We start from the raw sequence: 15243 nt of genomic DNA on the forward strand, positions 1-15243 counted from the left end.
TAGAATACATTTAACTGGCTAATCACCAATAACTAAGCTGTTGCTTTATGAAAACACAATTTACTTATCTTTTCCATTTTAACATAATAACATAGACTACCTAGCAGCAAACATTTTAAGCACTAAATCAATATTAAAAAAAAAAAAGGTACTTTTACTTTCTTGGAAACAGCAAAAATTTTAAGCCTAATTATTTCCAATAATTTAAAAAAAAAAAAATAAGGTTCTCTTACTTTCTTGGAAGATAAAGGTTTAGAAGCCAAGGAAAATCCATCCAAAATTTTGCCAATGTATCGAAGATCTTTCTCTGGTTCTACAAAATGATATCATTGATTAATTCCAGAGGCAGAGAAGATTAGAGTAAGACGATGGACGTCAGAAGCTTTGTATCTCCAAGAACATAAATACTACGTGTCATACAACCACACGTCAAATGCTCACACCTCTGTTGACTCAGGGACAGCGGCCAGCCCACACCACCCCGGAGAGGCCGATTAGGCTGCTAGGACACAGGACAGCAGCCCTACAAAACAAGGACCTCAACCTTTTTTTACAAAAAGTGCCATAGGTCCTAAGTTAAGGAGCACCAAGGAATATAAATACTCTGTGGAGTAAGAGGTCTCAAGAAAAACAGTCAAAAGGACAAGTATAGATAAAATAATAGTCACAACTGCAAGGGAGCCATTTCTAAAAATAGGTTAAAACCCACTGGGAGACTACCTACCAATTTCCTTAGCAACTATTCAAATAAGGAACAGAAAGCAATCGAAAACCAGATCACACTGGAATCTAATCTTAGTACAAATTGAAAGGTACTTTTTGTCTTTTTCACAAATGAAATTCTAACAAGAGATAAAGATCAGAAATGCCGGAAACTGAACGATGACACCCTCTGAAAAGAGCCAGGATCCTCCCTGGTCATGGAGACAACAGAGTCCCCCTGATTCTCAAGGGTTTTCTGAATCTAGCAGCTGTGTCACACATTCATATGCACAAACTGCATTTTCTGGAACTGAAAAGCCCTTCTGCCTGATAACCATGAGCATTCCCACAAGCGTGTTTGGTCCCGGACCAGGCACTGCTGCCACCTGCCAGGCGGGGCAGGGCTGAGATTTCCAGCAGCTCATAACTACACACCACCATGTAACTACTTTCCCCCACAAGATGATGTGTTGTACTTCAGCTCATGTTGAACTTTTGTACCAGCTTCTGAAAGTTCTGAAAATTTTGTAGGATAATTTGAAATTACATTTCACATTCTTGGAATTTTGTGTTCTTTTAAAACCCAGCAGTTTCACTTCTATGAATTTATTCTGAAGGAATAAACAACAATTGTGCATAAAGATAGAGCCATAAGAATATTCATTATAGCCTTATTGATCTCAGAGAAAAATAGAACTTGAGGATTTTCAATGAAAGAAAATTGTTTTGCACCAGCTGTTTTTTTGGATGTGATGCTCACATTTATATATTCTTTCATAATAGTTAGATTATTTCAATGGGTATATTTTACACGTCTTTTTTTACAAGAGTTAGATCAAACTTTTATCTAACTTTAGCTAAAAATGTCTAAACAGATGGTTTTCCACAAGCTCACACCTCCTGAATTTTATTTGGGTTGTTAATATCACTATAACCACAAGAATAGTAGCTGCCATCCATTCGGGCTTTGTGGAGGGTACTGTGCCAAGCACCAAGCTATGCCATTCAGTTCCCATAACATTAATTCCCTGAGTTGATTTTATCCTCACTTTAAAAATGAGGACTCTGACGTCCAGAGAGGTTACAAGTCTTGCCCATGGTTACACAGCTGGACAGTGGAGAACTGAGATCCAACTCCAGGTCGCAGTGACTCCAAATCACACATTACTAACATCTACTCTGTACTGTCTCCTTTCTAAAGCTTTTCTGGAAAGAAAAACTGAAATACTACTTAGACTCATAGAATCTGAACTGCCATAAACTCTGACTTGAAACTCAGATTGTATTAGGAACTGACTGTCTCCTATCCCAACAAGAGCCCCTAAGAGCAGGGACTCACATGAGGAAATAGGCAGGGGTATCAGGCCCCCTCTTGCTGCAGGTTCTTGGCCTCTGAACTGCTGCTGGAATGGGCCTACTTTGGCCACCTGCCCAGTTCCTTGAGCTCTGAGTGCCGGCCTCTGACCTACAACACTAGCACCTGTGCACACACGGCTGCTTCCCTGATCCCAGGCCTCTCCCTCCGCCCCACCTTGGCCCATTTCGATAACTGGCTTTGGACTTGACCTGGTCTAAACACTACTTGTGTCTTCTCACCCTGTGCTGCTCTTGCCCTCACTTTGTTTGTCACGTTGCACCTTTGACCACAATCACCTACTCTGTGGAGGCTCACACTCCAGCTTCACTCCTGCTACGTGACTGCTTCAATCGTCTTACCAACAGCTGTGGGTCTGTGGAATTACCTTTCTGGGTTTTATACTGCCTGGGCGCTGTCCAGCCATATAGTCCATCTCCAGGCTCCTCATCCTTCAAAATGGTGTCATACTTGGATAGAGTTTCTGTGGCATAGATATCATCATCTTCCTCTTCCAGGGCACCTACACCAAAAGCCTTCAGAGAAAAGGTTTCAAACTAAGCAATTACAGGTTTTAGGGTATGTCTCCATTAAAGTATAAAGCTACTTTAAGGATCCAACTGAACAGATTCCTTGAATTCTTATTCAAGATTACCAAAAAGAGAAGTGAAAGAGAGCCCCCATTAACAGATAGACTCAAGTTTCTTGAAAAACAGGACGAGAAGGGAATGCCAAGCTTCCAGCACTGGGGCTGGCCTCTGGCCCCACAGCAGCCTTGAGGTCCTTTAGGACAGGATGACAAATGGAGGAGATGCACAGGCAGTAGTGAGAGCAGCAACAGAAAAGAGGCCTCCCCAAAGAGAAAGACAGAGATGCTCATCACATGGTGGGGGCCCGTGCTGGCGACAGCTTGAGGCCTGAAGACCACTGCTAGTCTAATGACAGCTGTACAGACTCCTGATCTGTAGGGAGAGGCCTCCGACAAGTAAAAGTTGTTAAAAGGACTGTTAAAAGTGTAGAAAAGAAAAGATAATCACGAATTGATGAAGTAAAAATAAAAACGTATTTTCTAAATCCATTTTAAGAAAGAACCTCTGAATCAGTCTGAGAGAACATGCAATCAGCAAAAGCTTTCCATCTCGCAAAGGTAAAAAGCAAGCCCCCTGAGCAAAAACTAGACCTGTGTTCCTGACCTGGTTGGGGCTTGTAGTACTAGGAAATAGTCCAAGAGATGGTAAAGCTTTGGACCTAAACACAGACAGCAGGCTGCAATTAAGTACTTTAAGCACTGAGTAAATCTCAGGGGTAGGAGTAGTTTTCTGCTCGGACCACGTGTGTGGTAAAGTAGTGCTCATTTCTAGGAAGGCACAAACTCCACCAAGAACACTAGGTCCAGGTCACGGGACTACGGTATTAAAATAAGGAAGGTGTGTGCCTCACATTTTCAGAAAAGATCTTAGGAAAATATAACCTCTTTAATGTCTTCATTTATTAAATGAATAACTGCCTACCGTGGGGCACGTGTAACAGGGAAATGAGACTCATTTTTCAATGGTTCCACATTTATAAAACACAACCACTCTTACCTGGCCTGAAATTCCCAATTTTCTTCCTTTATTCAGTCCCACATCTCCAATAAGATTGCTGGCCCTTTCAGATCCCTCACCGAAAAGATTAAAATGTTCTCCTGAAGTTCCAAACAGTGCTTGGTGGGGATCCAGGCCCTTATAAGCCAATCCATGTACATTATCTTTGGGTGTAAAATCCACAGGTGTAACATCTTTGGGTGCAAAGGTCACGTTATCAGGTACGTAGTCATCATCTTCATCCTATTTCCAAGGTTAAAAATGGAATTAGGGTGAGTCACTGCATGGTGCAAAGTAAGCCTTGAAAAGTGACTTTAATCAGTGATTAATTCCAAACAGAACAATTATCAAACCTTCATTTATGCTATTACAAATGGCTAAATCAAGTCCTTGAACAAATGATACTAATACAAATGACCCCATTTTAAGTAATGTGAACATCTGGATTTGGGATATCTATGGTGCTGGCAAGTTGTTGAATATATTATCTGACATAATGAGAATAGTTTTAGAGTATGGATATTTTACCATAATGGGATTTGACTGATTTCTAAAATTGTTTCTGACCCTAAAATATCATAATCATAAAGTAACAGTTGCTACTGTACCAAATTGAAGGCCTGTTATCCCATACAATACCTCAGAGCCTTCAGAACCTCCAGGGGGTAATGCGCAGCCATAGATTTTTACTCCAGGATCTGTAAAAGACGTTTTGAAGGCATTAGTTCTGAGCAACTGAAAGACAGAAACCTAACTCACTGATTCTTCAGAGGTATATGCCAAGGTACAACTGAGCTTGTAAAATGGGCTACAGCTTTAGGGTCAAGAAACTATCACTACAGAATTGTTTTCCACTAGTCCCTGCCCCACTAACACTCTGGTGAAAAAGTACTCAAGGAGTAACCTCTACTGCCCCAGCACTATGGAGAACCCAAAAGAAATGATCACTGCCCTCAAGGAGTCCACAGTCTGGCTGAGGAGACCAGGGGCAAGACAAATACAGAAAACAATGTTAAACTATGTCATATCTACTATTTTCCCCTACCAACTTGGCAAAAAAATTTTTTAAAGTATCGGCGAGTGTGGGAAACAAAGGCTTTCATAAACTGCTGTTGGGGACATAAACTAGTGCAATTCTTCTGGAAAGCTATCGTGTATTGCACATAAAAAGGCTTAAAACACATGTACACCCCTTGACCCAGCAATTTTATTTCTAGAAACATGTAGCCATTAAAGTATACAGTACTGACTCTCTGTTCCTCCCCATTCAACACAGAGCTATATTTTCTTATGCAGTGCTCACTGCATCCATGAAACATGATGGTGAAGGATGGGGCAAACAGGTTTGGCCATACTGTATGCCTGGTCATAAGGGCTGCTTTTAACTCAGGCAAAGTGGAAGTGTCACCATCGATTACCCCTTCATTGACCCCAACTACACAGTCTACATGTTCCAGTATGATCCACCCATGGCAAGTTCAAAGGCACTGTTCAAGGCTAAGAATGGGAAGCTTGTCATCAACAGGAAGCCCATTTCTATCTTCCAGGCACGAGATCCTGCCAACATCAAATGGGGTGCTGCTGGTGCTGAATATGTTGTGGAGTTCACCGGTGTCTTCGCTACCTTGGAGAAGGCTGGGGCTCACTTGAAGGGTAGAGCCAAAAGAATTACCATCTCTGCCCCTTCCACTGATGAGCCCATGTTTGTGATGGGCATGAAACATGAGAAGTATCACAATTCCCTCAAGATTACTGGCAATGCTTCCTGAACCACCAACTGCCTGTCCCCATGGCCAAGGTCATCCACGAGAATTCTGACAAGGTAGGGACTCATGACCATACTCCATGCCGTCAATGCCACCCAAAAGACTGTAGATGGCCCCTCTGGGAAACTGTGGCATGACAGCCATGGGGCTGCCCAGCCCCTCATCCCTGCATCTACTGGCACTACTGGCACTGCCAAGATGGTGGGCAAGTTTGTCCCTGAGCTGAATGGAAAGCTCACTGACATGGCTTTCTGCATCCCCACCCCCAATGTGTGTGTCAGGGATGTGACATGCCATATGGAGAATCAAATACGTGATCAAATACGAAGACACCAAGAAGGTGGTGAAGCAGGTATCAGAGGGTCTCCTAAAGGGCATCCTGGGCTACAGTGAGGACCATCTTGTCTCCTGCGACTTTAACAGAGACACCCACTCTTCCACCTTTGATGCTGGGGCTGGCATTGCCCACAACGACCACTTTGTCAAACTTATTTCCTGACATGACAATGAATTTGGCTACAGCAACAGGGTGGTGGACATTATGGTCCACATGACCTCCAAGGAGTAAGAGCCCCCTGGGCACCAACCCCAGCAACAGCACGAGAAGAAGACAGAGACAGTCAGCTGCTGGGGAGTCCTCACCCCTCCTTGACCCCCAACACCACGAATCTCCCATCCTCCACAGCTTCTATCCCAGACCCCCTGAAGAAGGGGAAGAGCTTAGAAAGCCCTACCTTGTCATGAGCCATCAATAACATATGTTGCACTCAGCCAAAATATATATGTGCTGGATTAAGGTGGTTACATAAATATCCTTGTTCTTAGGATATAATACTTGGAAGTATTATGTGTTCAAGGGGGATGATGTATACAACTTACTCTCAACTTTTCAGAAAATAAATGGATAGATGGATAGATGGATGGATGGACAGACAGAATGGTACAGTAAATACAGAAAAATGATACAGCAACTGCAGTTCAAACTGGCAGATCTGGGTATCTGGGAGGGGTGGATCTTGGAATTCTCTATATGGATTTTGTATTTTGCAACTGAACTTTAAGTTTGAAAGTATTTCAAAATAAAAAGTTTAAGAAGAAAAAAAAGTATGCTGATTATTCACAACAGCCAAAAGGTGGAAACAACCCAAATGTCCATCAACAAACAAATGGATTAACAAAATGTGGTATAGCCATACAATGGAGTATAATTCAGCCATAAAAAGGAATGAAGTTCTGAAACACGCAATTACAGAGATGAACCTTGAAGACATTATGCTAAGCAAAATAAGCCAGACACAGAAGACCAAATATTGTATGATTCCACTTATATGGTAATATCTAGACGAGTAAATTCCTTGTGACAGAAAGTACATCAGAGGCTATCAGGGACTGGGGAAAGGGAAGTATGCAGAGTTACTGCTTACTGAGTATAGAGTTTCTGTTTGGAGTGATGAATAAGCTTTGGTAATGGAAGGTGGTGATGGTGGTACAATATTTAAATGTAAGTAATGCCTTAGAATTGCACATTTAAAGAGGATAAAATGGCAAATTTTATGTTAAATATGTTACCACAATAAAAGTTTTTTAAAAACATGCTGTAGAATGAATGACAAACAATATACATACCAGGTTTTTGTCGGCGTGGCCTTCTCTTCACTCGAGGACCAACTCCTTGCCCTTCCTTCCACCCCATCTTTCTTAGCAATTCAAAACCAACAGATAATCTAGGGTAGCAAAGCAATGAAAATTAACTTCTTTTCATAATGTTAGGGAATAGTATGAAATAACTAGTTTTGGGGTTCCTGTCCAGCTCATAAACCTGTCCCACCTGAGACCTCTTCCCTGTCCCTGTTGGAGCTGTGTGACTCTGCCACTCCAGCCACATCACATTAAACATGGGGTAGACACCTGACCTGGAGAAGTCTGGGAGATGCCCTGTCTCCTGAGCATCTGGAATGGGCACAAGGAGACTCTAGGCAGTCTTTATAAGCATGTGTCCTGGGAAACCATAAAGATCTGAGGCTGCCACATTAGAACATGTGCCCAGGCAAACAAGGAGGTTTGCAGAGAGGCAGACAGGAGAGTCCACAGGCCTGTGAGAAAGGGAGTGGGAGGGTAGCCACTCGGGTTCCTAACAGCTCTCTAGCCTCCGTGGGCTCCAGCAGCAAGGCCAGTGGCTGAAGCTTTTGAGATCAATGCAGTAAAAGTACAACATCCTTCAAATAAAGTCCCCCTTTTCATTCAAGCTAGTCCAAGAAGGCCTCTCTTACTTGCAGACAAACTATCCCCTAGCTAAGATAATCATACATACTTAAAGCAGGGATGCCAAGAATGGAAAAAATCAGAATTAAATTTTTCTCACTTTGCTGGTGATATGAGGTCATCAAGCAGAGTGGCTCCAGGAATGGGGGCAGTAGCAGCTGCCAACTGCCTGGCCTTTTCTCGTATTCTGTCTTTGGTTTTGGAAGCAAAATCGTCTGTGGTAACAATTGCTTTGGGTGCTATCCCAAATTCACTAAGATCCTTAAAAAAATCCAAACAAAATTACTTACATTTCTATTTGAAAAGTGACTAAACATGATATACCCCATAGCTTTATTTCCTTAAAAACAAAAAAGTTAAAACTACAAAATTCAGTTGGGGACCAGTGGAGTGGCTGTCTTTACAAACTGATTTCAGAATCCCATTCTCACATAAAGTAAGGCCAGTGACTGAGGACAGGGGCATGATGGGAGCTGCTCTGTGGGGACACAACAAGAACCACCAATCTGGGAAGGCAGCAAGTAAGGGCTGAGTTCTTTTCAACAATTTTTCAAAGATCAGTGTGAAGCGGGCAAATCTTTGCTTCACAGCCAGCAAGCCTATGTGTGCGCACGTGCCAGGCCTTGAGTGAGGGGCTTTTGCATTGACTGCAGCAGGTACTGTCAGCTGCCTGCCCAACACCCACACCCCTTCCTCTTTCCTGGGCACCCTGATATTGCCCAAACACCTATCTTCCTCTGTGCTACCTTGCGCTTCTGGAGTGGCTAGAACCCCATGCCAGGTACAGTAGAAGAAGTAGGGGATGGGGAGGGGGAGAGATTCATGCCCTTTGATCCCATTTTCCTTGTCAGGGACTGCTTTAGGAGAATGGGCACGTGGAATAATTTGCCCAAGTGGATGTGAGGGAAAGTTCACTGTAGGACCTATGCGAAATTTTCTTGGTTCCTAAGAACAGATATCAAGAATAACCTCCTTCCACTGGATATTATCGTCCTGGATGCATGCCTGGAATGAATGCAGCCATCTTGCTACCATGAGGAAAGCTAATGTAAGGACAAGCTGCCATGCAGAGGATAACGGAGAGGAGAGATCTGGACACAAATATTTTATTTTATCTTCATCACAAATGAATCCATGACTAAGAATTAAGGTAACAGAGGCTTAATTGGAAAATGACGTACATGTGCAGGCTAGTAGGGCCACTTTGGAATTCCCTGGTCAACCTCCTTGCCCCTAAGAAGTTGGTGGGCTTAGTTTGCTCTAACAATGTGTCCAGACACCTGTGGGTGTCTTCCTTTCACTCATCAGTCATGTCACTCACTATTCTTTAAACAGCAGTGTGCAGTCTACGGAAAGCTGCCAGCTGGTACCCACAGGTACTGCACTTCTGGGGCTATGTGACAGCTTTTCAACTAATTCTGCCTGTACATGACTTTCCCATTACAGTCTTGACTTTAGAAACCAGCCCCAGCACAAGATGCTGCTCCAAAGAACAAGAATCCATCAACATTCAGGGCACAATAATCTAAACACCTAAATGATAGAGCCTTACAAAGACGAAATCCTACACTGGACTATCTGGAGAGAGAGAATGTGCTACCACAACCAACTACACACATCCCGCCAGTTAAGAAAGCAACTGAAGTTCTGCACACCCACCTCCTCATCCATAAAGTCTTCAGGACCAAGAACAGATTTTTCTGCTCTATTCTGTCGTGAAGATACAAAGGTGGAGGGTGTCCATCCTTAAAAGAAAAGAGTTGAGAACTTTATAATCCTAGCTAGTACTTTGGTTTATAACTAAGTGATTAAATGACATGTACAGATTTGAAACCTCCAATAGCTACAGACTTTGTAGCTATTTTCCCATCTCACTGCTTACATAAACATCATTTTTCTAAATAAACTTATTAATCCCTATGTACCCTGCTGTCAGAACTTAGTGGATACAATGAGGTTTTCCCATAAGAACTTGGAATAAAGAGAAATCAAATTATGCATTGAAAATTACACTGTGAAATGAACAAGTAGATCTGAGCAGAAAGACGCAAGTTACCTTAAATGGCAGGACAACTCTGAAAGCAGCAGCACAGCAACCTGCACTAAGATATTAGCATATCTAAAGAAACAATGTATCAAGGTGCATTAGTCAGTCAGGAAAGGACAGGTAGAGAGACACACTGTATGCTTTATAACAATGCTAAATTTCTTGAAATGGATAGCTGTACTTAGGGTGGTTACATAGTGAGTATCCTTGTTCTTAGGAAACGTACCTGGAAGTGTTAAGTGTTAGAGGAGATTGATGTATGCAACCTACTCTCAAATGTTTAGATAATAGACAGATGGATAGATAGAAAGAATGACATAATAAATGTCAAAAAATGCTAACATTGGTAAATCTGGGTATCTGGGTGAGGGGGTATATTGGAGCTCTACGTATTGTTTTTGTATAATTTTTGCAACTTTCCTGTAAATTGGAAGTTATTTCAAAATAAAAAGTTAAAGAGAGACGTTAAAGCGGGTGGGGGAGAAGGAGGGAGAGAGGGAAGCAATGCCTGCAACACGCTCCAGGAAACACCGAGGGTTCCCTGGTAGAGGACTTGATGTGCCTGGTCCAAGGGTGATGGCCATACCAGACCCCCGATTACATCAAACACCTGAGTTCTATAACTGACACCCCTTGTTTCCCATCCAAGATCACCAAGCATATGCCATGTCTATAGAGAATGCTCTGGAGCTCAAATATATCTGTAACCCTCTGCAGACAAATTTTTTCAGTTTTCTCTAAGAGTTGGTGCACCTCCTTTCTGATTTCCTACAAGGGTTTTGTGGCTCTGAGGAGTGTGGGATAGAACTACTCTTGGTAGGAAGGAAGAACAGATTTCTGAGTTTGCAAGGGGTGACAGTGGCACAGTCCCTGGGATATGAGCCCAGCACCTTCCTCCTCTTTGGATTTCTACAATCTTTGCCCTATTTCTGCACAATCCTTTCAAGTGTCACTCCTAACGGTAAAGAGAGATTCCAGTGCATTAATATATCACAGTCTACCTAGGTAGCCACCCACAAATTAATTATAATACACCAGTACAGATATAATCATAACAGACAAAGAAACGGTTGTACTTTTTTTTTAATTCTTTAGAATAAAGTTCCCAAAGTAGAGATCAAACTGCTCTCCAGACATACTGACTGAAATTACCCAACAATCAGCAATGTATTAGTCTACTTGTTTCTTCACAAACTCTACTGTCATTCCTCCATTTTAATAGGTGTGCTAGTTTAATAGTGCTTTGGTTACTTTAATTGCTTTTCTTAATAATAAGGCTGACCTCGGCAGAAAGACTCGCTGCCCTCCCCACTACGTGGGACATGACCCCCAGGGGTGTAAATCTCCCTGGCAACATGGGACATGACTCCCGGGGAGTAGCCTGGATCCAGCATTGTGGGACTGAGAAAGCCTTCTTGACCAAAAGGGGGAAGAGAAATGAAACAAATAAAGTTTCAGTGGCTGGGAGATTTCAAATGGAGTGGAGAGCTCACTCTGGAGGTTATTCTTATGCATTATATAGATATCCCTTTTTAATCTTTAGAGTATTAGATAGCTGAAAGGAAATAGCTGAAACCGTTGAACTGCAATCCAGTAACCTTGATTCTTGAAGACAATTATATAACCATACAGCTTATATGGTGTGACCATGTGATTATGAAAACCCTGTGCTCACACTCCCTTTATCCATGTATGTACAGACGAGTAGAAAAACAGGGACAAAAAGTAAATGAATAATAGGAGGGGATGAAGGGGAAGGGATGTTTTGGGTGTCCTTTTTTACCTTTATTTTTATTCTTATTTTTATTTTTTGGAGTAATGAATGTGTTCAAGGGCTAATTGTGGTGATGAATGCACAACTATATGATGATACTGTGAACAACTGATTGTACACTGTAGATAATTGTATGGTATGTGAATATATCTCAATAAAATTGCAGGGAAAAAATAATGAGGCTGAATAGCTCACACAGCATTTCAATATCCTTTGGAGTAAACCGTTCAAACACTTAGACCATTTGGTCTTTGGAGGTTGATATGCACATATTCTGGATATCAAACTTTAACCATCTTATTTACCCAAACTATTTTTCTTTTTTTTTTCATATTTTTTTAAAATTGTGGAATATAATATATATACAGAGAAGTGACAACTTTCCAAGTGCAAATTTAACAAGTAGTTGGAGAGCAAATTTCAAAGAATGTTATAGTTTACAGTTCCACAGTTTCAGCTATTTACTTATTGTGAAATATAACATATATGCAAAAAGGTAATATCTTTCAAAGTATGATTTAAAAAGTAGTTATACAGGAAATTTCCAAAAATGTTATGAGTTACAGTACCATAGTTTCAGTTATTCCTTTATTGTGAAATATAACATATATCCAAAAAGGTGATAACTTTGAAATTACCGTTTAACAAGTAGCTATAGAACAAATTTAAAAGGATGCTGTGGGTTACAGTTCCACCACTGCAATTCTTTCCTTCTAGCTATTCTAATACCCCAGCAACTAAGAAGGAGAAAATTATATAGAGATTCAGTCTTCATAATCCTTTGTTAAATTCCATTTTGTCTGATCCAACTATTTTTCTTGCATTGCTTTTTTTTTCTTATATTGCTTTTTATCCATAACTTACTATTATTTATATGTATAAGCTATTTTTTAAAATTTACATAAAAGATCTGGCTCATCTTGTTCCTGATAATTCCTACATGAGTTAATCAGTTCATTTTTCACTCATTATGTAGATACATAAAGTCATTTTCTTCTAGTTTATAAAAAAATGTTTCTGTGTTAAGCCATTAAAAAATATATACATTACTTTAAACAACATGGAATTTGTTACACTGCACAATATTTCACTGTTATTTCTCCAGAAGTGGTGATGCTATGGTCCCAGTGTCAGGAGAGAGCAGCTGTTGGCTCCACCCACTGCGATGACTAAGGCCTTAGCCACTGGCTCCTTGACCACTATAACCCTCAGTGGCCTCGTCTACAAAAGAGCTGGGTTACCCATTGTCCTTAGCCACCCAGTTGTGTGGGAACCAACAGATGTTTAATGATTAATGGAATTCATATGTGAGAGTGCACTGTGCATGGTGAGATGCAATAAAATGGAAGTCATCATCATTTGATCATCTAATAGAGTGTACCTATTTTTCTAAAAAAAGTGGAAAGAATCTCTTTCACCATCAGGTTGTAATCAATGAACAGTATAAAAGTTGACTCTGAAAATATTCCAACATTCAAAGAATACTGGTGTATGTACTAAAACATTTTAAGAAGTTTAAAAAAAGGGAAGGGTTATCTTATGCTATTTTGATCATTTGCTTTAGCAATATAATAGCTATAAATAAGAAAATCATACCTTCTTTTGAGCCAACAGTGTTGAAGTACCCAGCAGAGAAACCTCCACTAAAGGCTCCATGAAATCGTTTATACCTTCCTTTTTCATCTCTGACAGTCTGATCCTGGAGAGGAATTGGTTTTTTTGGTCTTTCACCTGAAAAACAAATTTTTCTGTATAAGCAGGAAAGAACAGAGTGGTGGCTTAGAAAGCATTTGGGGAAAATGTCATTTTTAAAACATAATGAATTTTTCATTTCTTGTAACTCCAAATATAACAGTTTAAATTAGGTTCCTATTCCTAGATGTTAGTATCTTATATACTTTAGTGTATTATATATCAACTATCTAATATATTCTTATATATCAAGTTTCTTTATAGTTCTAAGATAATTATAGATATCCCTTACTTACGATAGAATAATTTTTTAGCAAAAATGGCCTGCTTTTCCTACTTAATTCCATCATGAAAAACAAACTAGTGTGGGGGAATGGGGTTCAAAGAGATGAAGTTGAAATCTCCTTGCAACAAAGGAAGCAGATGCTGGGGTGACACATGACATGCAGAGGGAAGTGACAGAAAGAATACTTTTATAGCTCTTCTAGAACTTCACGGTATTTCTCTGACTTCAGAAGTTTTTCTTTGATACTGCCTATTTCCCCCAGATCTTAAGAGTTTCCTTATTCTGGGAATCTCCTGATTCCATAGTTACTATTCTTTAATCTTATTCCTTTTCCTACTTTGTTGAAAAGAGCTAGATTGCTACATCAGACAAGCAAACGGAATTTAATCTAATACATTTTAGCCTAGCCTAAAAATTCCTTAGGTTTCAGGTACTGTAATATAAATTATGGTCTAATTTTATCAACTCAAATTCAAAATTCTGAATTTATATAAAATAAAAAGTAACCATCACATCATTTTCAAAAGCTTAGTCATAAAGTAAGTTATACAGTGGCTAAGGGCATGGGATTGAGTCACAGAGCTCTGGATTTTAAGGCCAACACCTTTGCTGGCTCCAGGACTTCGGTCAACTTAGAATCTCTCTGCGCCTCCATTTCCTTGTCTGTAAAATGAGGATGGCACTAATAGTGAGAGCTATATCTTAGGGTTGTTAAGCAAATTAAATAAGATAATGCCTGTAAAGTGCTTATCAAGAAGAATGGCATACAATAAATACTTTTTGAAAATGCTAGCTGCTACTGCTATTACTATTACTATTATTAGGTGTGTTTCAAAGTCCATGCATAAACTGTTATTTCAATAATTCAGTTTTGACTTCTGGAAGACAGAATAAAAAAGTAAAGGAACTTCCAGCTTCATGGTCCTAAATTCTTGCTTGTAGTTTTTGAAGTCTTTAGAGCATTCTAGCAGTATGAGCCACAGCAGGGCAGTGGGATCTGAAGACCAGAAGATCTGGCTTCAATTCATCCTACCCTCTTACGTGCTAGTTTTGTGACCCTGGACAAGTTATTTAATCTCTCTAAACTTCAGTCTATGCGACTGTAAAATTAGGGTAATAATGGAGCCCACCTTGTAGGGTGGTGATGGGGATTAAACACTACACAGAGAGAGCTGATCACAGTGCCTGGTCATAATGAAGTTCAGTTAATATCAGTTACAATTTCATTTCACTTTAAAGAACAGAATTATAACTTTGGTCCCCCAATCCAAGATTTTCACCATTTCTTAGAAATGCATTATACATGCTCTATTACTGCATGTGCGCCTGGCTTGATGCTTGGCTAAGGCAGAGTGGGAGTCGGTCCTGTGCACTGCAGCGTCCCTTGCCTTTACCCACTTGATGCTAGTAGTACTCCCTCCACCAAGCTGTGACAACAGAAAATGTCTATAGCTATTGCCAAATATTCCCTCGGGGGCAAAATCGAACCTCACTGAGAACTACCGAGTTAAATGAGAGAAGGCAGATCCCACCAGCGCTAGGTGCTGTTCTCGCTCTGTTCTCCTTCTGTTCTCTAGACGCACCTGATCTGAAAGGGGAGATAAGATCTCCAGACATCTAAGTGGAGCCTACGGTGACAGGTGATGAGGGCCACACAGTATGGCCGACTGGGTCCCTCCCACAGGGTTCCTAAGGAGGAGGCGCAACCTCTAACCACAGAGACGGGATACTTCAGGGAAGATGTGGCATTTTGGCTAGGCCCTCTTATAATTAT

The 15243-nt window shown here is 40.7% G+C and overlaps 1 protein-coding gene across 3 annotated transcripts in view; it reads right to left on the bottom strand.

Moving 5' to 3' along the window:
* The window catches only part of GPATCH1 (G-patch domain containing 1), a 56395-nt gene that overhangs the window by 38360 nt on the left and 2792 nt on the right, over positions 1–15243 (bottom strand). For 2 of the 3 annotated variants that reach the window (XR_005214382.1, XM_037820016.1), the window contains exons 2-9: positions 13088–13222; positions 9330–9415; positions 7771–7931; positions 7035–7132; positions 4282–4340; positions 3643–3885; positions 2445–2592; positions 234–313 (exon numbers count right to left, since the gene is read on the bottom strand). Coding sequence is in view for 2 of the 3 variants with exons in the window: in XM_037820016.1 (XP_037675944.1) it covers positions 234–313; positions 2445–2592; positions 3643–3885; positions 4282–4340; positions 7035–7132; positions 7771–7931; positions 9330–9415; positions 13088–13222 (1010 nt within the window). In the remaining variant the exon portion in view is untranslated. Of the gene's footprint in view, positions 1–233; positions 314–2444; positions 2593–3642; positions 3886–4281; positions 4341–7034; positions 7133–7321; positions 7732–7770; positions 7932–9329; positions 9416–13087; positions 13223–15243 lie in introns of those variants that run through there. The other variant, XM_037820017.1, reaches the window with a different exon arrangement.

This window comes from Choloepus didactylus, chromosome 27 (genome assembly GCF_015220235.1).
Source record: "Choloepus didactylus isolate mChoDid1 chromosome 27, mChoDid1.pri, whole genome shotgun sequence".
NCBI classification, from domain to species: domain Eukaryota; kingdom Metazoa; phylum Chordata; class Mammalia; order Pilosa; family Megalonychidae; genus Choloepus; species Choloepus didactylus.